This window comes from Carettochelys insculpta, chromosome 31, assembly GCF_033958435.1.
Source record: "Carettochelys insculpta isolate YL-2023 chromosome 31, ASM3395843v1, whole genome shotgun sequence".
Classification (NCBI taxonomy): Eukaryota; Metazoa; Chordata; order Testudines; family Carettochelyidae; genus Carettochelys; species Carettochelys insculpta.
The window spans coordinates 13,785,512-13,809,617 of NC_134167.1; the positions used below are offsets into that span (position 1 = coordinate 13,785,512).

At 67.3% G+C, this 24,106-nt stretch overlaps 2 protein-coding genes across 2 annotated transcripts; both read left to right on the forward strand.

Annotated features, from left to right (window-relative positions):
- Positions 1-6,589: 6,589 nt before the first annotated feature.
- GNLY (granulysin) lies at positions 6,590-14,020 on the forward strand. The gene is made up of 5 exons (XM_074981574.1): positions 6,590-6,635; positions 11,038-11,156; positions 11,974-12,066; positions 12,689-12,866; positions 13,897-14,020. Exons 1-5 carry the CDS (start codon positions 6,590-6,592, stop codon positions 13,926-13,928), a joined length of 468 nt encoding a protein of 155 aa, XP_074837675.1. The 3' UTR covers positions 13,929-14,020.
- A 1,608-nt stretch (positions 14,021-15,628) lies between these two features.
- Positions 15,629-23,431, forward strand: SFTPB (surfactant protein B). The gene is made up of 11 exons (XM_074981738.1): positions 15,629-15,684; positions 16,800-16,933; positions 17,534-17,605; positions 17,712-17,837; positions 18,308-18,445; positions 19,103-19,192; positions 20,224-20,407; positions 21,973-22,133; positions 22,306-22,386; positions 22,497-22,604; positions 22,770-23,431. Exons 1-11 carry the CDS (start codon positions 15,636-15,638, stop codon positions 22,803-22,805), a joined length of 1,179 nt encoding a protein of 392 aa, XP_074837839.1. The 5' UTR covers positions 15,629-15,635; the 3' UTR covers positions 22,806-23,431.
- The last annotated feature ends 675 nt before the right edge of the window (positions 23,432-24,106 follow it).

The window sequence follows — 24,106 nt, forward strand, 5'->3', positions numbered from 1 at the left end:
CACCAGCCCATTGGTCTGCGGGTGGTAGGCTGTGGCCCAGGTGTGCCGGACCCCACACTTGTCCCACAAGCTTTGCAGTAGGGCCGACATGAAGTTGGACCCCTGATCTGTGAGTACCTCCTTGGGGAACCCCACTCTGCTGAAAATGGACAGCAGTGCATCCGCCACAGTGTCAGCGTCGATAGAGGTCAAGGCCACTGCTTCTGGGTATCGCGTGGCAAAATCTACCACCACCAAGATATATTTCTTCCCCGAACGCGTTGCCTTGCTGAAGGGGCCCACTATGTCTATAGCCACTTTCTGGAAAGGCTCCTCTATGATGGGCAGTGGCCTCAGGGCGGCTTTCCCCTTGTCCCGGCTCTTCCCCACCCTCTGGCAGGGATCGCAGGACAGGCAATACAGACGGACAGCTGCAAAGATCCCAGGCCAGAAAAAGTTCTGTAACAACCTTCCCCTGGTGCGGTGGATCCCCTGGTGTCCTGCGAGCAGGACATCATGGGCTAGGTACCACACGCAGATTCCGGGCAGCCTCAGCTCTCATTAGACACCTCCCACGACCCCCTTAGCACAGTATCTGGGGCCAGTAGCCACACTGGGTATTAAAACAGCTTCCAGACCAACATAAAAATCCAGTCAAGTGATGGGGGAGAAGGGGCAGACGGGGAGGGTGTGATATCATGTGGCTAATGGGGCTGTTCTGGGCACAGCTGAGACATCCAACCCTGGGAAAAGTGCTTAAATCCGGCCACTTCCAGCCCAGGCTGGGATTTCCTTCTCGCTAAAGCAAATCAAACCAGCCACAACAGCACCTCTGCCAGCCCCTTGCCCAGCCAGACGCCACACAAGCAAACCCCCAGGCTTCCCAGCTGCTGCACCAGCCAGACCAACAGCCCCCAAATTCAGGTGAATGGTTACTGTAATGGTGTTCAGGGGTCCCCAGGCTCTGCCCCCCATCCGCAGGCAGGAGTGACTCTCACTCAGCAGGTAGAACAGGGAGTTTATTCGTCGACAGAGGCCCAGCTCAGCAAACCCCCAGATTCTCCAGCTGCTTCTACTGCCCAAACCAGCAGCCCCCTACTCAGGTGAGGCTTTGAAATCCCATTTCACCGGATCCACAGATTCTTCCGGGCCCCAAAGGGTCCAGCCACAGTCCCAGGTCAATATGCACGTTGATCTTCCCCAAACCACCACGCTGGGCCGGTCCTTCAGAATCCTAAATCTAAAGGTTTATTAAGAGAGGAAGAAAGCCCAGGGGGTGCCTGGCCTCCAGGAATCACAGCTAGGGATGCAGCCAGTGATGTTCTAGGCTGATTCTTGAAAGCCTGGGCAAACGCACCCCGGGGGCACAGGCCCCCGGTCCAGACAGGTTCCGTTCACGAGCACCGAAAGCACAAAGCTGGTCACTGCCAGGCCCGTCTTATAATTTTCCACATGGAGGGAAAAGCTCCTTGCTTCTGCCCCAGGCATTGGCGTATCTCCGGAGCAGGCGGGCATCTGGACAGCTGTCCCTTTGTTTAGCCTGCGTCACCTGGCTGGGGAGAGCTCAGCTCCGGTGCGAACCTCAGCATTAAAACTTTTCTAACACAGCAACAGAGCCTATAACCCTAAAACCGCACGTACACCCCCAGCACAGGCAGACGAGGGAACGCACCGGTTCAGGGCATCGCCCGCTCTCAGTAGACCCCTCGCAAACCTAGCCCAGTGATCCCAGGAATGGTTTCATATTTCGTGTAAAACCCAGTAATGTCACACAGGGCCGGTCCCCGCTCTGACATGCCGAGTGCAGCAGGTGGGGGGGCTGTGATGGAGTGGGGGATACCTGTCTGTGTGTGTGTGGCTCACAGAGGGTGTGGGGCTCCTGCTGAGGGTAACCCTGACAACCAGGTAACACCTTTGTACTGCAGACAAAGAAGGAGGTGGAGCCTGAGGGGTTTGAATTGGAACTGGGAGTTGGAAGCAGTTGGTCTGGGCTGAGGGAGAGAGAGACAAAGGAGGGGGCCAGGCCCCAGCTCTGGGGGCCCCTCGGGGCCTCCTCTCCTCAACATGGATTGGACTGGCTGTCTCTGCCTGCTGCACTGACAACTCTGTATAATGCTGTGTCCTGTCGGCTAATAAACCCGCTGTTTTCCTGCTGAGTGAGAGACTCTCCTGCCTGCGGGCAGGGTGCAGAGCTTGGGGGACCCCAGAACCCCATCACACTGGTGTCAGAAGTGGGATGTTCTGCACCCTGAGGATGGAGCATCCAGCAGTAAGTAACCGGGGCCCTGGAAGAAGTGGGGCCTGCGAGACCCAGGTGTGCTGAAGGGCAGTGAGGTGCAGTTCCCCAAGGCGGAGGGGCCTGCGGCCAAACCCAAGCAACTGCGGTCGTGGTCCTCGAGAGGGGGTGTCACACCCGAGGAGGGGTTACTCCTGGGAATCTGTTGGCGTCGGTCCCAGAAGGTGGAGGGGCCGAGAGCCCAACCCCCAGGAACAAGTGACCCCTGAGGAGGCTGACGCTGAATAAGTTCTTCCCAAGACAGTGTGCTCATGGTCCCTGAGAGCGGGTGTCACACTGAAGAAGGGGTTCCGCTGGGAGTCTGTTGGAGTCGGTCCCAGAGGGCAGAGGGGCCTACGGCCTAACCCCGGGCAGCTTGTGACCCGCAAGGAGCCTGGCACACTGAAGGGATTCGTCCAGGAATCGTGGGGTGCAGAGGGCATCAGCCTGAGAGCCTGCAACCATGCTGAGCAACTCTGCTGTGAAGTGGCAGCACCTGGAAACCGAATCGAGATTAAAGAAGCTGGACAAGGCAGCGTGGATGTGCAGTGGCAGAGCTGAGGGCTGGGGAGAATCCTGCAGAGGTGAGCCCGGATCGGGGCAGGGAACCCTGGACTGCCTGGAGCTCTGAACCGAGTGGCCTGCCGCAGCTCAAGGAGGGAAGGAGCGATTCCAACCCATCATCTACTAGTGGCCAAGACAGACCTGCAAAAAGTTTTGCAGGCCTGGGCCGAGGAAGGTCCCTGTGTGTCTGTGCAGGAAAGCAGCTTGTCCACTGGGAATGGCAAGTTGTCTGTGAGAGAAGCTGCTTCACCTTCTGTGTGTGTGTGGAGACCAGCCGGGGGGCTGGGACAAAGGAGAGAGTGTCTCCCATTGTCTGTCTGTGTTGAACAGCAGCAGCAGCAGCCTGGGGAGAGAGCAGAGCCTGCGTTTGGAAAAGGTGCCAATGAGGAAACTAGCCCATTGTCTGAGGAAGATTCCCCAGCCTGGGGTGGCTGGAGAAGGAACCACCAGAAAAGAGCATTCCAGGTGTGTCTCTGAATCCGGCCATGGGGGCTGGAGCAGAGGGAATGGCTCTGGGATGGGCACTGGTGTCCCTGCTAAGGACACTGGTCCTTGGTGCAAGAAAAGTGCTTCTGCTTCTGGGGAAGTGAATCCTTTGCCTAAGCCTGTGGGGGCTCAAGATGGAGCCAAGATCCCAGAGCTGGATCTGAGGGCAGCTGAAGCCCAGATGGGAAGTGGGCCTGCCTCTGTGTCTCTCAGGGGGAATGATGCTTTATCTTGGTCTTATCCAGTTAGTATCATCAGGGAATCCCAGAGACCAGACGATTCTGGTACTTGTTCTTTGCCTGATGCTGAGGTGTTATTGGGAGGGGGTGAGAGGACTCTGTCCTACCAGAGTCATCCTCTCGCCAGGACACAAGAACAGATGGGCAATGGAGTTACGCTGACTGATGAAGATAAAGGAGCTGGTAGCAAAAGGGAGGAAAGGGATCCTAACCTTCTGTCCGGTGGTACTGGCTGTCTGCCTGGAGGGGGATTACGTGGGAATCTGCCTAATGGGCCAGAAGTGATCCTGGGTGTAGGTGAAACCCAGGCGCTGGTTGTGCCTCAAGGGAGCAGTGCCCCTGTGGAGGCAGACAGGGGTGAGTTATTGTTTGGGGGAGCTCTTAAAGAAGAGAATTTCCCTGAAACTTTTCTTGACCCGTCTGTGGGGACTGCAGAAAATGGAAGTGAGGTGGAGGAGAGTGAACAGGAAAGGTGCTTGTCTGTAAGCACCAGAGCAACCCTTTGCCTGGGGAGAAGTTTGTTTCAGCTCCTGATGGCCAGGACCTGCCTGAGTGTGAAACCACTGGCTGTGCTCTGGAAGGGTCCAAAGCAGGCAGTGTAAAAGTTTCTTAGAAATTGGAAGTTGGTGCAAGTAAAGTAAAAACTATCAGGGAATGTGAGCAGCCCTGTGAGAACCAAGTGAAACGGCTGCACCGTCAGTCTCTGTAGGATGCAGGAGAGGGCCAGCAATTCCCCATCTCCAGATGCTAGAAACACTTATATTCTCACACTGGACTCCCATTCTAATTCCATGGGGAGGCAGTAGTTGGAGGTGGAAGGACAAAGGAGCTTTGGGCCTGGTGGGCCAGTAAGGGATAAACAGGAATTCCTTCATGTGAATTCTGTGTCTGGGACTCACAAAACAACTCTCAGAAAGCAGTTTGGTTGGCAAATTTCCAGGCTGGCTGGGAGGGGCAGTCTCCCTGAGATCATCAATGGCCCAGCTCTTGTTAGAAGGGAGGGCACAGCCAGAGAGATCAAATTTCCACCCCAGGGGGCAAAAGAAAAGATTAAAACTTGATGGTGCTAAGAAAGGCCTCAGCCATTTATCCCCAAAATACTAAATTCTCAAGGATGTTGCACAAAGGTTGTGGTCTACCAAAGAGCAACGTAAATGTACAGTTGCAATGGGTTTGTTCTGTTACTCACGCTAACTGCTGTAACCAAGGGGTGCTGCTACCAAAAGCTGTAAAATTGTACCATGTACTAAATGTTTGGAAAGAGCCATGTGACATGACATGGATGTAAAAGCATAAATTGTATGTTAAAGGAGTCTGTAACTCTAAAATGTCACCATTGTTCCCTGTAACTAGTCTTGCAACCTCTCACATGAGAAGAAACATTCCAAACCTATTGTGTGGCATGGAAGGGGAAACTGAGGCACACATCCATTTTGGTGGTCTGGCTAAATGCCAAGGGTGGAAGCATTTGTACCTTCTTTTACTGGACTGTAACTGAATTCCAAACATGTGCCGGAGCAGCTGTATGGACTGGTGGGCAGACAGGGCAGGGCCCAGACCAGAAAAAAACTATTTGATCTGTTGGTGCTGCAGCATCTGTATGGGCTCTGCCTGCCCGACTTGAGAACGTGGCTAATAAACCAGAAACAGAAGCAGGGAGACCAACCAACCTGAGGGAACTAAAGGAACTTGCCCGGCTGCATCACATGAAAAGGGCCAATACCAAGCTCCTAAGTTGGAGCCTCCCCCAGCAGGATTATGACATGGAGGTGGTGCACATCAAGGGGAGCACTGAGGGTGCAGCCGATGCCCAATCACGAGGGGAAGGCCCCAAACTTCCCCAGGTCGCTGGCTGAGTGACCCCGCTCAGTTCGGTCTGGAAGGGGGGAGAGATGTGATGGAGTGGGGGATACCTGTGTGTGTGTGAGTGGCTCACAGAGGGTGTGGGGCTCCTGCTGAGGGTAACCCTGACAACCAGGTAACACCTTTGTACTGCAGACAAAGGAGGAGGTGGAGCCTGAGGGGTTTGAATTGGAACTGGGAGTTGGAAGCAGTTGGTCTGGGCTGAGGGAGAGAGAGACAAAGGAGGGGGCCAGGCCCCAGCTCTGGGGGCCCCTCGGGGCCTCCTCTCCTCAACATGGATTGGACTGGCTGTCTCTGCCTGCTGCACTGACAACTCTGTACGATGCTGTGTCCTGTCGGCTAATAAACCCGCTGTTTTCCTGCTGAGTGAGAGACTCTCCTGCCTGCGGGCAGGGTGCAGAGCTTGGGGGACCCCAGAACCCCATCACAGGGGCTCACGAGGGACCTTAGAAATCCCTTGCCTCTGTAGGGTCTGTTTAAAAACTTCCCAAGGTCACAGAGTCCCTCACCCTGGGGGGTAGCTGCCACCCCCGGAGTGAGACCCCCTCGTAGAACCCAGGCAGCCACAGCTGGGGTGTCTCCCTGTGGGGTAACCCCAAATCTGAACCCTCCCTTAGGAGAGAGCTCAGAAAAAACGAGACGACGTTAATCTGGAGTTGAGTCGCTGATCTTCTGGGCTAGACCTGAATACACCAGATCCTTCCCGAGGACATAGGAATCCAATCCCTGCCTTAAAAAGTAATGGATCACAAGCTGGGGGGCAGCTGGGGGTCCCAGACTGGCATCACAGGCTGGGAGTCGCCAGGGCTAGCAAGCTGAGGGGCAGGAGGCTGGGGATCAAATGCTGGGGGACAGCCGGGGTCGCAGGCTGGGGGGGGGTCACATGCTGGGGGGCAGCTGGGGGTCGTAGGCTGGAGCTCACTTGCCGGGGGTCACAGGCCGGGGGGCAGGCAGAGAGGGTGGCCGAGGTCCCCCCGGCAGGCAGGCAGGCGGGTGCGGGTGCTGAGGTTTCGGGGAAGGAAACGTTTTGTGCTCAGGCTGCTGCTATTCTTATCCTACGGGCGAGCCGACCTGCTGCCCCCGACGCCTGTGATTGGCTGCTGGGGCCCTGCGGTGGGGTGGGGGGGCTGCTCCTGGGGCATATAGGGCTGGGGCATGTGGGGCTGGGGAACCCCTGGGCGCAATGAGCACCGTACTGCTGCTCCTCTCACTGCTGGCGGGGGCGGCTGGTAAGGGGGGCCCTGGAGCCCCGAGGCAGGGAAATGCAGCCCATGGGACAGGAGAGGGGCCCCCAGAGAGGGGCCGGGTGATGGGCAGGGGGTGAAGAGAGACTTACCCAAGTGCCACGCTGGGTCCCACGCCAGGTCCCAACCCAGGTCCCACGCCGGGTCCCACGCTGGGTCCCAACCCAGGTCCCACGCCAGGTCCCATGCCGGGTCCCACGCCGGGTCCCACACCACCCCTCAGCCACTTGCTCCCGTCAGCCCCCCCAGCCCCGGCGGGTGCCCTCACCCCCATCCAGTCCACCCTCTCCCTGCAGTTTCTCCCATCTCCATCTGCTATTTCTCACTCCTGTAGTGCAGAGATGCAGAGAGTCAGGACTGACGGGCCCATGCAAAGCTGAGAGGGAGTCCCAGGGCTGGGCCGCCAGGGACTGTGGGTGGGAGTGAGGGGCACCGGCAGGGCTGGGGGGGTCCCAGGGCCGGGCTGGCAGGGGCTGTGGGTGAGAGTGAGGGGCACCGGCAGGGCTGGGGGGGGTCCCAGGGCCGGGCTGGCAGGGGCTGTGGGTGGGAGTGAGGGGCACCGGCAGGGCTGGGGGGGTCCCAGGGCCGGGCTGGCAGGGGCTGTGGGTGAGAGTGAGGGGCACCGGCAGGGCTGGGGGGGGTCCCAGGGCCGGGCTGGCAGGGGCTGTGGGTGGGAGTGAGGGGCACCGGCAGGGCTGTGGGGGTCCCAGGGCCGGGCTGGCAGGGCTGGGGGTGGCAGTGAGGGGCACCGGCAGGGCTGGGGGGGTCCCAGGGCCGGGCTGGCAGGGCTGGGGGTGGCAGTGAGGGGCACCGGCAGGGCTGGGGGGGTCCCAGGGCCGGGCTGGCAGGGGCTGTGGGTGAGAGTGAGGGGCACCGGCAGGGCTGGGGGGCCCAGGGCCGGGCTGGCAGGGGCTGTGGGTGAGAGTGAGGGGCACCGGCAGGGGCTGTGGGTGGCAGTGAGGGGCACCGGCAGGGCTGGGGGGTCCCAGGGCCGGGCTGGCAGGGGCTGTGGGTGGCAGTGAGGGGCACCGGCAGGGCTGGGGGGTCCCAGGGCCGGGCTGGCAGGGGCTGTGGGTGGGAGTGAGGGGCACCGGCAGGGCTGGGGGGTCTCAGGGCCGGGCTGGCAGGGGCTGTGGGTGGCAGGGAGGGGCACCGGCAGGGCTGGGGGGGCCCAGGGCCGGGCTGGCAGGGCTGTGGGTGGCAGTGAGGGGCACCGGTAGGGCTGGGGGGGTCCCAGGGCCGGGCTGGCAGGGGCTGTGGGTGGGAGTGAGGGGCACCGGCAGGGCTGGGGGGGTCCCAGGGCCGGGCTGGCAGGGGCTGTGGGTGGCAGTGAGGGGCACCGGCAGGGCTGGGGGTCCCAGGGCCGGGCTGGCAGGGGCTGTGGGTGGGAGTGAGGGGCACCGGCAGGGCTGGGGGGGTCCCAGGGCCGGGCTGGCAGGGGCTGTGGGTGGCAGTGAGGGGCACCGGCAGGGCTGGGGGGTCCCAGGGCCGGGCTGGCAGGGGCTGTGGGTGGGAGCGAGGGGCACCGGCAGGGCTGGGGGGGTCCCAGGGCCGGGCTGGCAGGGGCTGTGGGTGGGAGCGAGGGGCACCGGCAGGGCTGGGGGGGGTCCCAGGGCCGGGCTGGCAGGGGCTGTGGGTGGCAGTGAGGGGCACCGGCAGGGCTGGGGGGTCCCAGGGCCGGGCTGGCAGGGGCTGTGGGTGGGAGTGAGGGGCACTGGCAGGGCTGGGGGGTCCCAGGGCCGGGCTGTCAGGGGCTGTGGGTGGCAGTGAGGGGCACCGGCAGGGCTGGGGGTCCCAGGGCCGGGCTGGCAGGGGCTGTGGGTGGCAGTGAGGGGCACCGGCAGGGCTGGGGGGTCCCAGGGCCGGGCTGGCAGGGGCTGTGGGTGGGAGTGAGGGGCACCGGCAGGGCTGGGGGGCCCAGGGCCGGGCTGGCAGGGGCTGTGGGTGGCAGTGAGGGGCACCGGCAGGGCTGGGGGGGTCCCAGGGCCGGGCTGGCAGGGGCTGTGGGTGGGAGTGAGGGGCATCGGCAGGGCTGGGGGGGTCCCAGGGCCGGGCTGGCAGGGGCTGTGGGTGGCAGTGAGGGGCACCGGCAGGGCTGGGGGGGTCCCAGGGCTGGGCTGGCAGGGGCTGTGGGTGGGAGTGAGGGGCATCGGCAGGGCTGGGGGGGTCCCAGGGCCGGGCTGGCAGGGGCTGTGGGTGGCAGTGAGGGGCACCGGCAGGGCTGGGGGGTCCCAGGGCCGGGCTGGCAGGGGCTGTGGGTGGCAGGGAGGGGCACCGGCAGGGCTGGGGGGGTCCCAGGGCCGGGCTGGCAGGGGCTGTGGGTGGGAGTGAGGGGCACTGGCAGGGCTGGGGGGGTCCCAGGGCCGGGCTGGCGGGGGCTGTGGGTGGGAGTGAGGGGCACCGGCAGGGCTGGGGGGCCCAGGGCCGGGCTGGCAGGGGCTGTGGGTGGGAGTGAGGGGCACCGGCAGGGCTGGGGGGGTCCCAGGGCTGGGCTGGCAGGGGCTGTGGGTGGCAGGGAGGGGCACCGGCAGGGCTGGGGGGGTCCCAGGGCCGGGCTGGCAGGGGCTGTGGGTGGCAGTGAGGGGCACCGGCAGGGCTGGGGGGCCCAGGGCCGGGCTGGCAGGGGCTGTGGGTGGCAGTGAGGGGCACCGGCAGGGCTGGGGGGGTCCCAGGGCCGGGCTGGCAGGGGCTGGGGGTGGGAGCGAGGGGCACCGGCAGGGCTGGGGGGTCCAGGGCCGGGCTGACAGGGGCTGTGGATGGGAGTGAGGGGCACCGGCAGGGGCTGTGGGTGGGAGTGAGGGGCACCGGCAGGGCTGGGGGGGTCCCAGGGCCGGGCTGGCAGGGGCTGTGGGTGGCAGGGAGGGGCACCGGCAGGGCTGGGGGGGTCCCAGGGCCGGGCTGGCAGGGGCTGTGGGTGGCAGTGAGGGGCACCGGCAGGGCTGGGGGGGGTCCCAGGGCCGGGCTGGCAGGGGCTGGGGGTGGCAGTGAGGGGCACCGGCAGGGGCTGTGGGTGGCAGTGAGGGGCACTGGCAGGGCTGGGGGGGGTCCCAGGGCCGGGCTGGCAGGGGCTGTGGGTGGCAGTGAGGGGCACCGGCAGGGCTGGGGGGTCTCAGGGCCGGGCTGGCAGGGGCTGTGGGTGGGAGCGAGGGGCACCGGCAGGGCTGGGGGGGCCCAGGGCCGGGCTGGCAGGGGCTGTGGGTGGGAGTGAGGGGCACCGGCAGGGCTGGGGGGTCTCAGGGCCGGGCTGGCAGGGGCTGTGGGTGGCAGGGAGGGGCACCGGCAGGGCTGGGGGGGTCCCAGGGCCGGGCTGGCAGGGGCTGTGGGTGGGAGTGAGGGGCACTGGCAGGGCTGGGGGGGTCCCAGGGCCGGGCTGGCAGGGGCTGTGGGTGGGAGTGAGGGGCACCGGCAGGGCTGGGGGGGTCCCAGGGCTGGGCTGGCAGGGGCTGTGGGTGGCAGTGAGGGGCACCGGCAGGGCTGGGGGGGTCCCAGGGCCGGGCTGGCAGGGGCTGTGGGTGGCAGTGAGGGGCACCGGCAGGGCTGGGGGGCCCAGGGCCGGGCTGGCAGGGGCTGTGGGTGGCAGTGAGGGGCACCGGCAGGGCTGGGGGGGTCCCAGGGCCGGGCTGGCAGGGGCTGTGGGTGGCAGTGAGGGGCACCGGCAGGGCTGGGGGGCCCAGGGCCGGGCTGGCAGGGGCTGTGGGTGGCAGTGAGGGGCACCGGCAGGGCTGGGGGGGTCCCAGGGCCGGGCTGGCAGGGGCTGGGGGTGGGAGCGAGGGGCACCGGCAGGGCTGGGGGGTCCAGGGCCGGGCTGACAGGGGCTGTGGGTGGGAGTGAGGGGCACCGGCAGGGGCTGTGGGTGGGAGTGAGGGGCACCGGCAGGGCTGGGGGGTCCCAGGGCCGGGCTGGCAGGGGCTGTGGGTGGCAGGGAGGGGCACCGGCAGGGCTGGGGGGGTCCCAGGGCTGGGCTGGCAGGGGCTGTGGGTGGCAGTGAGGGGCACCGGCAGGGCTGGGGGGGGTCCCAGGGCCGGGCTGGCAGGGGCTGGGGGTGGCAGTGAGGGGCACCGGCAGGGGCTGTGGGTGGCAGTGAGGGGCACTGGCAGGGCTGGGGGGGGTCCCAGGGCCGGGCTGGCAGGGGCTGTGGGTGGCAGTGAGGGGCACCGGCAGGGCTGGGGGGTCTCAGGGCCGGGCTGGCAGGGGCTGTGGGTGGGAGCGAGGGGCACCGGCAGGGCTGGGGGGGCCCAGGGCCGGGCTGGCAGGGGCTGTGGGTGGGAGTGAGGGGCACCGGCAGGGCTGGGGGGTCTCAGGGCCGGGCTGGCAGGGGCTGTGGGTGGCAGGGAGGGGCACCGGCAGGGCTGGGGGGCTTCATTCTCCATTTCTCTCCCCCTTCCAGGCCTGGCCCCGCCGGGGGCTCCCCCCGAGTGCCTGCAGGGCCCCGAGTTCTGGTGCCAGGATATGGCCACAGCAGCCCGGTGTGGCCAGCTGCAGTTGTGCCTGGCCGAGCTCTCTGAGGTGCGTTAGGGCTGGGGCAGGACCCGTCAGCACCTCCTGGCTGGCCCAGGTCGGGTTAATTTCCTCCCGGAGCCCAGGACGGCTCCCACGCGGTAGGGCCCCTGCAACACCCCGGTGCAGCCTGATTCACTGAGCAGGGGCAAGGGCGGGGCTGTAGCACAGGGCAGTGGGCATGTGTGTGAGCAGAGTGAGAGGGAGGAGGCCTTGTGCGAGGGAGTGTGCAAGGGTGGTGGGCTGGTGCAGGGGAGTGTGTGAGGGTGGTGGCCTTGTGCAAGTGAGCGTGCAAGGCAGTGGGCCCATGTGAGGGAGTGTGCAAGGGCAGTGGGACAGTCGAGGGAGTGTGGGAGGGTTGTGGGCCTGTGTAAGGGAGAGTGCGAGGGAGGAGGCCGTGTGTGAGGCAGTGGGAGTGTGCAAGGGTGGTGGGCCTGTGTAAGTGAGAGTGCGAGGGAAGAGGCTTTGTGCGAGTGTGTGTGTGAGGCAGTGGGCCCGTGCGAGGGAGTGTGCAAGGGCGGTGGGCCTGTGTAAGTGAGAGTGCGAGGGAAGAGGCTTTGTGCGAGTGTGTGTGTGAGGCAGTGGGCCCGTGCGAGGGAGTGTGCAAGGGCGGTGGGCCTGTGTAAGTGAGAGTGCGAGGGAAGAGGCTTTGTGCGAGTGTGTGTGTGAGGCAGTGGGCCCGTGCGAGGGAGGGTGTCCCAGGGCACAGCCAGGCAGCGCTGCCCACGTCCCTCTGCCTGGCGAGAGAAGCCTGCCACACCCACCCAGGCGCCTCAGGCCCCAGGCCCGTCTGGCCCAGCACTGACCCTGCCACCTCCCGGCCCAGGGCACGGAGGAGCAGCACCCCCTGGTGAAGTGCTGGGTGTGCAGGAAGGTCATCACCAAGCTGAAGAAGCTGGTGCGCAACCCGGACAACACGGTAGGACCCCGCAGGAGGCGTGGGAGGGTAGATGGGCACACGCCAGAGTGCAAGGGCGGGTAAGCACCAAGGCAGAGGGCACGGGGGAGGCAGCGTGCGAGGGAAGAGGCCATGGGCATGTGGAAGGGCAGTGGGACTGTGCGAGGGATGGTGCAAGGGAGGAGGCCTTATGCGAGGGAGTGTGCAAGGGTGGAGAGCCCAAGCAAGGGAGGAAGCCTTGTGCAAGGGAGTGTGCAAGAGCAGTTGGAGGGAAGGGGTGAGGGAGAAGGTCTCGTACAAGGGAGTGTGTGAGGGCAGTGGGCCCATGCAAGGGAGGAGGCCTCGTGCGAGGGAGCGTGCGAGGGCAGTGGGCCCGTGCGAGGGAGGAGGCCTCGTGCGAGGGCAGTGGGCCCATGCAAGGGAGGAGGCCTCATGCGAGGGAGCGTGCAAGGGCAGTGGGCCCATGCAAGGGAGGAGGCCTTGTGCGAGGGAGCGTGCGAGGGCAGTGGGCCCGTGCGAGGGAGGAGGCCTTGTGCGAGGGAGCGTGCGAGGGCAGTAGGCTCGTGCGAGGCAGTGGGCCCGTGCGAGGGCGGGTGTCCCAGGACCCAGGCAGGCAGCACTGCCCAATGCTCTCTGCCCCCAGAGCAGCGTGACACAGGCGCTGAAGAAGATCTGCTCCACCTTCCCCTCGGTGTGGGCCGGCCAGTGCCACCAGGTGGTGGATCGCTTCGTGCTGCCCATCGAGGAGGGGCTGGCCCAGGACCTGGAGCCTCGGGCCATCTGCGCCTCCATCCACATGTGTGCGGGGCAGGACCGCCCAGGTGAGGGGCTGGGCTGGCTCCAGCAGGGCTCCCCCTGGCCCGGCCGCTGCCCTGGGCCCCCTCCCGAACCTCCGCCCAGCCCGGGATCAGCCAGGGGAGCCCAAGGCCTGTCTGTGCCCAGCAGCCCCCTCCTGCAGCGGGTCCCCGGGAATCCGCCCGCCTGGCGCCCGGCCCCACTGCACAGCTCAGCCCCCACAGTGGGTCCCGGAGCCGCCAGCCAGGAGCTGCGGGCAAGGCGGGCCAGGGATCCCTGGCAGGGGACCCGGGCACAAACCCCAGGCCAGCTCACCAGGGCACCCGCGCTCTCGGGATCGGGTCCAGCCCCCCATGCCCTGGGGGTGGGGGTCACTGCCCCTTACCCTCCCCCCGGCCCTGCACCCCACTGGGCAGCGCCACTGCCAGCCCCCCCGCGCCCACCCCCTGCCCTGGAGAGCAGCCGGCGCCCGGCCCAGCAGGAAGTAATTTCGCAAGCTGGCGGCTGTGGGCCGGGTGCGGTGCCCCAGGAATGTGCCCCCCCCCCAGGGCTCTGGGGGCCGGGGAGGCTGGAGGGGCACCCCCGGTGGGTTCCCAGGGCTCAGGCCAGGCCCAGCCCCTCCTGCCAGGCTGAGCTGCCCTGACGTGAGCCCTGGCCCCGCACAGGCACCCACCTGCGCCCCCTCGGGAGAGGCCCCCAGCCGCAGCCCTCCCGCGGGGGCACGAGGGTGCCCACCCCCCCCACGTCCCACTCTGCACGCTCAGTGCAGCAGGTTTCCACCCAGCGCCCCGCCCCAGCCGTGGGCACAGAGGCAGCTGGGGGTTGAGGGGAGTCAGGGGCCGGGGAGCTCCGGGAGCCGCTGGTCAGGCTGCCCCCCTCCTACTCCAGGGCCCTGGAGGCAGACCTGGCCCCACAGCCGGGCTGGGGGCATGGAGCCGGGGCGGGGGCTGGGCTCTGGGGCGAGGGGCACCCCCAACCCCCACTGCCATGCCCGTCTGTCCGTCCTGCTCCCTCCCACCCCTGCGCCGCCCCTCACCCGCCTCTCTCTCCCCGCAGCCCACGAGGGAGCGCCGTGGGGAGCAGCCTGACGCCCGGCCACCAGCAACGGCCCCCCGCTGTGACCCCCGCCCAGGACCCGGCCCCACCGCTGCTGGGGGGGCCGCGCCGGCCAGGCCTTGCCGCATGGCACCCTCAATAAAGCTTCCGCCTGCACCGCCTGGGCTCCGGCTGCCTTTGTGCCCAACGCCCCTGCCCCTGGGCACCGGCCTGGCCCCTCGGCGGCCAGGGGAACGATGGGGGGGGGCCTGTGCGCAGCTCTGCCCCCCTCATCCCGGCTGCCCACGCCATGCCCTGCGCCCGCGGCCGGCTCTGGGGGTCCCCCGGCCATGGGGCTGGCCACGCATCCCTGGGCTCCCTCGCTGCCAGCCGGCACCGCAGCCCCCCCATTGCCCCCCCCGACGCCCTGGGCTGCGCTGCCGGGAACCGGGCGAGGGCCCTTGTGCTGCAGGGTGAGGCCAAAGCCAACAACCCAAGTACCTGAGCACACAGTGTGGGACGACCCTGGCGCCAGCCTGCCCCCCCATGCCAGGGCGCTGCGGGGCTGGCACAGAGGTGGGGCCGGGGGGGAGGGGGGAGACAGCATTTTCCCCTCCCCCCATGAGCAGCCCCCCCCCCACCTAGCCAGGGGTGGTGGGGGGCTGGGACAGGTGCTGGCCCCTCTCAGGCAAACCCGCCAGGCCCCTCTGCCCAAAGCAGCCCAGGGTCAGACACAGGCACCCCACACCAGGTGCCCCCCGAGCCAGGGCTCAGCCACAGCTGGCACTGTGTGGTACAGCTGGGTCCCACAGGGCTCAGGCCCTGCCACAGACTGAACCCCCAGGGAGACCCCAAACCGCCCCACAGGGCTCCTCTCTGAAGGGCTGCCTGGGGCTGTGGGTGGGAGTGAGGGGCACCGGCAGGGCTGGGGGGCCCAGGGCTGGGCTGGCAGGGGCTGTGGGTGGGAGCGAGGGGCACCGGCAGGGCTGGGGGGCCCAGGGCTGGGCTGGCAGGGGCTGTGGGTGGGAGCGAGGGGCACCGGCAGGGCTGGGGGTCCCAGGGCCAGCCTGGCAGGGGCTGTGGGTGGCAGTGAGGGGCACTGGCAGGGCTGGGGGTCCCAGGGCCAGGCTGGCAGGGGCTCTGGGTGGGAGTGAGGGGCACCGGCAGGGCTGGGGGTCCCAGGGCCAGGCTGGCAGGGGCTCTGGGTGGCAGCGAGGGTCACCGGCAGGGCTGGGGGGTCCCAGGGCCGGGCTGGCAGGGGCTGTGGGTGGCAGTGAGGGGCACCGGCAGGGCTAGGGGAGCTCAGGGCTGGGCTGGCAGGGGCTGTGGGTGGCAGCGAGGGTCACCAGCAGGGCTGGGGGGTCCCAGGGCTGGGCTGGCAGGGGCTGTGGGTGGGAGTGAGGGGCACCGGCAGGGCTAGGGGAGCTCAGGGCTGGGCTGGCAGGGGCTGTGGGTGGCAGTGAGGGGCACCAGCAGGGCTGGGGGGTCCCAGGGCTGGGCTGGCAGGGGCTGTGGGTGGGAGCGAGGGGCACCGGCAGGGCTGGGGAGTCCCAGGGGTGGGCTGGCAGGGGCTGGGGGTGGCAGTGAGGGGCACCAGGGCTGGATCCCAGCTGAGGCCCCCCACCCCACTGCACTGAGTATAATCCAAGCCAGCCCGGCCCCGCCCCGCCCTGCGGCCGATCCTGGCCAAGCCGCCCGCCCCTGCCCAGCAGGGCTATAAAGGGGCGCAGGGCACAGGTGCAGGAACGCGCCAGCTCAGCATGACGGGGTCCCGGCTGCTTCTGCTCACCCTGCTCTGTGGGGGCTCAGGTAGGGCGGGACTCGGCCCCAGGGCCCCAGCCTGGCGCTGGAGGGGAGCTGGGGGCGCAAGGGGGAGCCCAGGGCTGGGGACGGACACGTTCGAGCTGCGGCCACAGCGCCGGCACCCAGCCCACCCAGCAGGGAGCAATGAGATGAGCCCAGGCTGGGGGCAATGGGGCAGGGCCAGTTCCCTCTGCTCCACCCTTCAGGCCTGGACCTGCTGCGTGCAGCTCAGGCAGGTTCCTCCCCAGAGATGGGCGCATGGGGGCAGAGATAGCAGGGGCCCTTCCACAGGGCCCTCGGCTCCCCAGAACAGGCCAGAGCTGCTTCCTGGACCCAGGGCAAACCCCAGAGCAGCACTGGGCAGCGCTGGGTCATGGTGGGACCAGTGACACTCAGCCCCCAGAAGAAACGCTGCAGCCCAGCCATGGCAGAGCTCGGGGGTGAGCGTGTAGGGGGCTGGACAAGGCCTCCTGGGCGCTGCTGGGGAGGGAAGGGGAGTCTAGTGGTTAGAGGACGGGGCCGGGGAGCCGGAACTCCTGGGTTGTGTCCTTACCTGGGGGAGGGCAGTGGGGAGCAGCCCCTGGGTCCCAGGGCACCCCCCAGTGCCGCCTCTGCTCTGCCCCTCAGCATCTCACCTCCGTCTCTGTCCGGCTGGGCCTGTGCCCCACGGACCCCACACAGGACTGGGGCCCGGAGCCCCTAAGGCCCAGGCAGGGGCGAGGAAGGAAGCCCCCGACCCAGACACAGCCCACACCTGTCACAGCTTGGGAAGGGGACACAGACAGACAGACGGGGGACAGATGGGTGGATGGATGGACGGATGGACGGAAGGCAGATGGGCAGGGGACGGACAGGCAGATGGCTGGATGGAGGGCAGATGGACGGACGGATGGGCAGATGGACGGGGGCAGATGGATGGGCGGACGGGTGGGAGACAGAAGGACAGACAGGGGACAGATGACGGATAGACAGACGGGGCAGATGGACGGACAGACAGGGGGACATATGGGCGGGGAGGTGGGACAGATGGACAAGGACAAGGAGGGGCCGAGGGCGGGGGGGGCCAGCAGGGAGGCTTTCAGCCCCTGGTACTAACCAGCTCCTGGCCTGTGTCCCGCTAGCCCTGGCTGGGGAGCCGCCAGCCCCACTGGGCTGTGCCGGGGGCCCGACGTCCTGGTGCCGAAGCCTGGCGACGGCCGTGCGCTGTGGGGCGCTGCGGAGCTGTGCCCAGGCTGGCTGGAACCCGGCTGCCAAGGCAGGTGCCGTGAGGGGCCCGGGAGCTGAGGGGTCGGGCTGCGTGGGGGAGAGGGCCCCGGCGAGATCCACTGCCCTGGCTGCCCGTGGCCAGGTTGGGCGCCCCAGTGGGGCTGCCAGAGCCACTCTGCAAGTCAGCCGGGAGCTGGGGGCTGCAGCTCTGGTGTCAGCTGGGGACTCAGGGGCAGCCCAGGGCCCTCGGGAGGCCGGCAGCGCGGGCAGGCTGGGGTGGCCACCATCCTGGGAAGGGCTGACCACAGCCGGCTGTGGCCTGGGGGCTGCAGTGGAGCCGAGTCGGGGGGCAGGGATGGGGGCTGCAGGAACTGGCAGGCTGGCACCGGGCCATGGAGAGGGCGGGGGGTATGGGCACTGGCAGGCTGGCACCGGGCCCTGCCGAGAGGTGGGGGATATGGGCGCTGGCAGGCTGGCACTGGGCCATACCAAGGGGCGGGGGATACGGGCATTGGCAGGCTGGCACCGGGCCATGGAGAGGGTGGGGGATACGGGCACTGGCAGGCTGGCACCGGGCCCTGCCAGGTGGGGGACAAAGGAGCCCCAGAGGGGCCCAGCCGTCCAGCCCAACGCAGCCTCTGCCCCACAGGAGGACATGTGCGCAGACTGTGAGCAAATCGTTACCACCCTGACCCGCATGGCCAAGCAGTCTGCCCTCAAGGTACAGCCGGGCCCAGGGCTTCTCTGCCGGGGGTCAGGGGGGAGGGGGGGTGCCCTCCGCCGGCAGGGGCCAGGGGGGCTGCTTCACTTACCCCCTTCCCCTGCAGGAGGCCATCCAGAAGTACCTGGTCCATGAGTGCAGCCAGCTGCCGCTGCATGCCCTGGTACCGCACTGCCAGGCGCTGGTAGACACCTACTTGGCCATCCTCGCCAGCTGCCTGGAGGGGCAGATCGTAAGTGGGCTCCGCGTGGGCCCCCCGACACTGCCTGGCGCCAGGCCAATGGGATAACGGGGGGCCCCCGCTGACCCCGCACAATGGCACCCCCGGGGCTGGCAGCCGGGGTGAGCCCTGGCCACGCAGCTGGGATGTGGGCTGGTGGGGAAACTGAGGCACGGGGGGGTTGCCCAGGGCTCAGGGACAGAGGCTGGGAGGAGCAGCCGGGAGTCCCAGCCCCCATTTGCACGATCCCAGGCCTGACTCCTGTCCTCAGCTGGGCACTGAGGCTCCACCCTCCGGCCTGGGCTCGCTGCCCCCCAGGGAGAGCAGCCCCCCCACCCTACACTGGCCAGCACGGCCACCGGGGAGCCCCCAGAGGAATTGCCAGGACCAGGGGCTGGGCAGCGTGGGACCCTGGGTCCCCCACATCCCTCCCCCCGGGTCCCAGGGCACCCCCCCAGCGCCGCCTCTGCTCTGCCCCTCAGAATCTCACCTCCGTCTGCGTCCGGCTGGGCCTGTGCCCCACGGACCCCACACAGGACTGGGGCTCGGAGCCCCTGGACAAGCTGCTGCGGCAGACGCTGCAAGACTTACGTGGGAACCTTCCCGTCAGCCAGACGCAGGTAGGGCCCCGCCACCCCCCACCGGGCCCGATCCTGCTGCCAGGTGGGCGCCACGACCCGCTTCTGCAGGGCCAGGGCTGCCCCTCAGCCAGGGGGCTCATCCCACCCTGCCCTCCATCCCCAGGCGGGCGCTGGGCTGGGGCAGCTGTGGGTAGCCCACCGGGCCTGGGAGGAGGTTAGGGCCGTGCGGCTGGGGGAGGGATTGCCCAGTGATTAGAGTATTGGCCTTGTAAACCCCAGGGGATGGGACAGGACTCGGAGACCTCTCGAGGTCCCTTCCAGCTGCATGAGGTGAGTGTGAGTAAGCAGCGCTGCCGACCGGCCATCAGTAGGTTTCAGAGTCAACGCCCCCCCGGAGGCAGCTTCTTGCCCTCTGCCGTAGGGTCAGGCCGGCAGCAGCCCCCTAACCAGCTGGGCTGTGGAATCACCCAAGGAGACAGGGCCACCCGTGGCCAGGAGGGGACAGCCCCAGCCCCGGAGCCTGCTGTTATATGTAAGGCAGCCAACGCTCCCTCACCCTGGGCTGGAGGGGTGCCCTGGCTGAGCTGTGGGGAGGGGGCTCCCAGCTGACCCCCCGCCACTGACCCAGCTTCGCTGCAATCCCCGCTCTCTGGCTGGGCCCTGGCTGGCGGAGCTCACCCCATTCTCGTTTCCCAGGGGCGCCCCGGCGAGGACCTGCCGATCCCCCTCCCGCTGTGCTGGATGTGCCGCTCCATCGTGGGCCGCATTGAGTCCACCGTCCCCAAGGTGCTGTGCCCCGGGCAGTGCAGGAGGGAGGGACCCTGGAGCTGGACGTGTGACGAGAGGGGCAGGGCTCAGCCTGGCTGGCAGCCTGCGGGGAGAGGCCCACGGCAGCTCGTTAGGGCAATGGGGGGGGGTACAAAACCCCAGGTACCTCCCACAGCCGCCACCCCCGTCGCTGGGGAATGCTCATGGTTCAGCCTTTGCAGTGCCGTGGGTGCCCCCCAGGGGCTGAACTCATGGGCCAAACTACATCTCCCAGGATGCACCACAGGGCTTGGGTCGAGTGCCATGGTGCATCCTGGGAGATGTAGTCAGAAGGGGGAGAACTACAACTCCCATGAGGCATCACAGAGGCCATTGCCCATCAAACCTCGGCTCGAATTTGGCAGGGGGTGGGTGGGTGAGAATTTCTGCCCGAAACTAATTTCAAGGGAAAAATTCTCCATCAGCTGGACCTGCGAACCCCTTGGGGCAGGTCCCCTGAAGCAGGGTTCCCAGCTGCCCTGGCTGGCCGCCTCCAGGGCAAATAGGCTGGCTGCTCCTGGTGTGTTACATGGCTCCGGGAGGCTGGGCTCAGGGCATACAGAGAACCACCTGGACAGCCTCTGTTACCTCCAGCAGCAGCAGCAGCTGGAGGTGGCATCTCTGCCCAGCTGGGCCCAGGCCAGGGCAGCGGGGCTGGCCCACTCCTGCGGAGGCCGAATGCCTGGCTGGTTAACAAAGACATGGCATTTTCCAGGGTGTTCTCCAAGAAAGTTAATTTGGGGTAAAACTTTTGGGGCAAAGAGGTCAGGTTTTGGCCAAAGGCTTTTAAAGCCGGCAAGTGCTGAACAAACACCACGCTGGCATGTGTTAGATCAGGGCGGGTTTGGTCCCGACAATGAAAAGCCCCCCCGGGACTGGGGGGGGGAACCCCCCAACTGTCCAAAACATCCAGCAAAAAATCCCAGCTCTGCCGGGGCACCGCGGCTGTGGGACCCAAGGGGGTGAGCGCGCCTCGGGGGCCTGACTCAAGCCATCTGCCCTGCCCCCAGGAAGCCATTGCCAAGTCCCTGGCGCAGCTCTGCCGTCTCCTGCCGGCCACCATCAGTGGCACCTGCCGCTGCCTGATGGAGAAATACACCATCGCCACGCTGGAGCTCATCCTGGACAAGCTGGGCCCCCGGCTGATCTGTGGGATGCTGTTCATGTGCGCCACGGGGGAGAACCGCAGCCCAGGTGAGGCCCGGCCCGGTGCCTGGCGCGTTAACCCTCGGCTGAGGCTCTGCCGGCTTGGCTTAGGCACTCGACGCGCCCCGGCGAGCAGGGCGTGCGGCCCCGTACGAGCAATTCCCAGGCGGAGAGCTGGGGCTTCTGGGACTTGTAGTCTGCCGCGACACTGGGAGGAGGAGCCACCGGCGGCAGCAAGGCATGCTGGGAGGGGGACAGGGCTATAAATACGCAGCAGTTCCATGCCGGGCAGGTGAGGCTGCAAGCAGACGGAGCAGCACTGTGGTGGCGGGGAGGTCACCCAAACACATTTCTGTATCCCTTCCCCACTCAGGGCCACGCACGCACCGTTACCCAGCTGGGCGGGGGCTCAAGGCGCCACCTGTTAATTTACCCTCCTGCCTTACCCAATGCTGCGGGCTCCGGGCGTAATTCCTGGCAGGTCTGCAGGATCTGGGCCACTGAAGAAATCTCCCGTGGTATCATTTGTGTGCTCTGTGGGGGGACAATTCCCACGCAAGCAGAACATAGGCAGAGCACAGCGTCAGGCTGAGCCGTCCTGAGCGATAGCAGACGTCCCTTGTTGGGACAGCCACCCTCTGGATGCTGGTTGGTGCACCTCAGGGTCTGGCTGTGTTGGTCTTGTGGTGGGGGTGAGTCCTCTTAGCTTCTTCTCTTCCCACGTCCTTCTTCCATCTTGGACTCCAGGTTTAGTAGTGAAACCTGAGTCCTGCAAAGCTCCGCCTTGACCCATCATCCTTTCACTCGCCAGCTGTCACCAACTGGGACAGAAAGACCTGCGCGTGCAGATGCGGTAACTCGAAAATGCAAACGAGGTACATTTGCATATTTGGAGCCTCGTTTGCCGATTCTGATTTCGAGAGAGCTGCTTTCGCCAGGAAGCCTGCGTCGACGCTGCTCTTCCGAAAGTCAGCCCATCTGCGAAAGAACCCTTCTGCCCGTTAAATAAAGGGAAGAAGGATTCAGTCGAAGACGGGTTTACTTTCAAAAGAGCAGCGGCTACGCCGGCTTTCTTCTTTGGCAAGAAGCTCTTCTGCAATTAGAATAGGCAAATGAGGTGCCGAATATGCAAATTGACACCTCCTTTGCGCGCCTCTTTTGAAAGAAGCCTGGGAGAGCAGGAGTGGCCCTTGACTCATTTACACCTAGCCATACTGATTATCCCGCCCCCGGGAAGCAATGACAAGCCAGGCAGGGATTAGTGGAGAAGCAGCCGCGTCAGAGGTCAGACAGAAGAGCGAAGAGGCGGCATCGAGTGGGGCTCCGCGCCCTCAGCTCTGGAGACGTCCTCGCTTCCCAGACGCGATGCTGCGAACTCCCTCTCCTTCTCCTGTCCCGAGACCTGTTTCCGTGCCGGGGGAATGGCGGGTGCCAGTAGGGTGCACCCCCGGCCTGGCAATGGGGCTTCTCCTTCCGGCTGCAGGAGGCTTTTCAGTTTGGCTAGAGAGAAGCCCTCTTGGTTACCCTGTTATGGGGCAGGGAGGCGTTCCCTGTCTCGCCCCCACCCGGCTGCCCTGGCCTGTGCCGCTCACGGTGCTCCCTGTCCCCCGCAGAGCCGGCGCTGGTGCCGCCCCGGGCCGGGAGCGCGGCGTGCCAGGCCTGCGTGGCCGTCACGGGCCTGGCGAAGCCGGCGCTGCGGGAGAACAGCACGGCAGCCGAGGTGGAGGCGGCCTTGCTGGGGGCCTGCGGCGGTGCCCACCTGAGCCGGCAGGAGGTGAGTCCCTGCCCCTGGCAGATGCCGACACCGGCGGGGGCTCCCTGGAAGACGCGGGGGAGTCTGTGCTAGCGTCGGGGATGCCTGCCTAGTGGGATTGCCCAGTGCCCTGCCCTGGGGGCCGGCTGCAAGGACCGAGGGGGAGACACTGACCCGCCTTCTCCGTCCCCAGTGTCAGCACTTCCTGGAGCGGCACCGGTACCAGCTGCTGGTCTTGCTGCCGAAGGCCTGGGACCCCCAGAGCACCTGCCAGGTAAGAGCGGAGCCATGCCCCCAGCCGGGCTCCCCGCCAGCCCAGGCCCCTGGTCCCAGCCCTGCCCAACCCCGGCTGACAGCCTCGCTCTCTCTCCTGCCGGCACACAGGAACTGGGCGAGTGTGAGGCCGGGCAGGGCCCTGGGCCGGGCACTGAGGGCTGCACGCTGGGACCTGCCTACTGGTGCTCCAGCCTGGAGGCTGCAGAGCGGTGCCAGGTGAGTGCTGCGCCGGGGGGCGGGCTGGGGCAGCCTCTGGGGCTCAGCGTGGCCTCCCCTCGCCCCAGGAGGCCCCATTTCCACCCCAGCTCCCCCCAGGCGGGAGGGGGGAAACGGGACTGCTGCCTGGAGCCGGCTCTAACCTCGCCTCGCCTCTCCTTGCAGGCCGTGCCGCACTGCCAGGCCCAAGGCTGGGCATAGCCCGAGCTCCTGAGCCAGCCCTCCTGCCTCCGCCTCCACCCTACTGGCTTCTGCCCCCAGCCAGTCCCTTTCCTCCGCAGCAGCCCTGGGGCGCCAGGTCTCTGGGGAGGAGCACAGCTGAGTTTAACGCTGTCCCTCCCGGGCCAGTGGCCGACTGCCCCCAACCTGTCCCCATCACAGCTATCCCACCCCCCCGTGGCTGTAACGGGGCCCCGAGGGGTGCGGCAACTGCAGGGGGCCTGTCTTCCCCGAGGGGCTGGGCAGAGATCCCACACCGTGCAGGGTGCAGGCCGGCAGCCAGGGCCCTGTGCCCGCAGAGGGACCACCACCCGGCTGGCTGCAGCAGGGGACCTGCAGAGCTGACGCTACCCCAGGGCCCACGGCCGCCCGGGCACAGCAGCTCGGCTCCCACATCACAAGGCAGACGTCCCCCCCGCCCCGCTCCGAGCGGCACCGCAGAGAAAACCGCAGCAGCGGCCCACGCCTGCAGCCTGGCAAGACGGCCCCAGCGCCCGGCACTCAGCTGCCTCCAGCTCCGGCTCCCCCTCGCTCGCGCGCCCGCCCTAGGGGCTTCGGGTCGCCGTTTGGAGAAAGCTGGCTGGCAAATAAAGCGCTGCACTCCCCTGCGGCTGGCCCGGGCGTGATTACGGCGGGGGGGCAGCAGAGGCCGGGCAGGAGGTGGGGCAGTTGCCCCAGGGTGGGGGGGGGCAGCAGAGGCCGGGCAGGAGGTGGGGCAGTTGCCCCAGGGTGGGGGAGGCAGCAGAGGCCGGGCAGGAGGTGGAGCAGTTGCCCCAGGGTGGGGGGGGGGCAGCAGAGGCCGGGCAGGAGGTGGGGCAGTTGCCCCAGGGTGGGGGGGGCAGCAGAGGCCGGGCAGGAGGTGGAGCAGTTGCCCCAGGGTGGGGGGGGGCAGCAGAGGCCGGGCAGGAGGTGGGGCAGTTGCCCCAGGGTGGGGGGGGGCAGCAGAGGCCGGGCAGGAGGTGGAGCAGTTGCCCCAGGGTGGGGGGGGGCAGCAGAGGCCGGGCAGGAGGTGGGGCAGTTGCCCCAGGGTGGGGGAGGCAGCAGAGGCCGGGCAGGAGGTGGAGCAGTTGCCCCAGGGTGGGGGGGGGCAGCAGAGGCCGGGCAGGAGGTGGGGCAGTTGCCCCAGGGTGGGGGGGGCAGCAGAGGCCGGGCAGGAGGTGGAGCAGTTGCCCCAGGGTGGGGGGGGCAGCAGAGGCCGGGCAGGAGGTGGAGCAGTTGCCCCAGGGTGGGGGGGGCAGCAGAGGCCGGGCAGGAGGTGGGGCAGTTGCCCCAGGGTGGGGGGG

Bases quoted from the DNA above. Each gene is read 5' to 3' on its own strand.
- GNLY (XM_074981574.1), top strand. From the start codon at position 6,590: ATGAGCACCGTACTGCTGCTCCTCTCACTGCTGGCGGGGGCGGCTG. The intron at 6,636-11,037 runs GTAAGGGGGGCC...TCCCCCTTCCAG, and splicing joins ACTGCTGGCGGGGGCGGCTG to GCCTGGCCCCGCCGGGGGCT. The intron at 12,867-13,896 runs GTGAGGGGCTGG...CTCTCCCCGCAG, and splicing joins TGCGGGGCAGGACCGCCCAG to CCCACGAGGGAGCGCCGTGG.
- SFTPB (XM_074981738.1), top strand. From the start codon at position 15,636: ATGACGGGGTCCCGGCTGCTTCTGCTCACCCTGCTCTGTGGGGGCTCA. The intron at 17,606-17,711 runs GTACAGCCGGGC...CTTCCCCTGCAG, and splicing joins CCAAGCAGTCTGCCCTCAAG to GAGGCCATCCAGAAGTACCT. The intron at 19,193-20,223 runs GTGCTGTGCCCC...CCCTGCCCCCAG, and splicing joins TTGAGTCCACCGTCCCCAAG to GAAGCCATTGCCAAGTCCCT.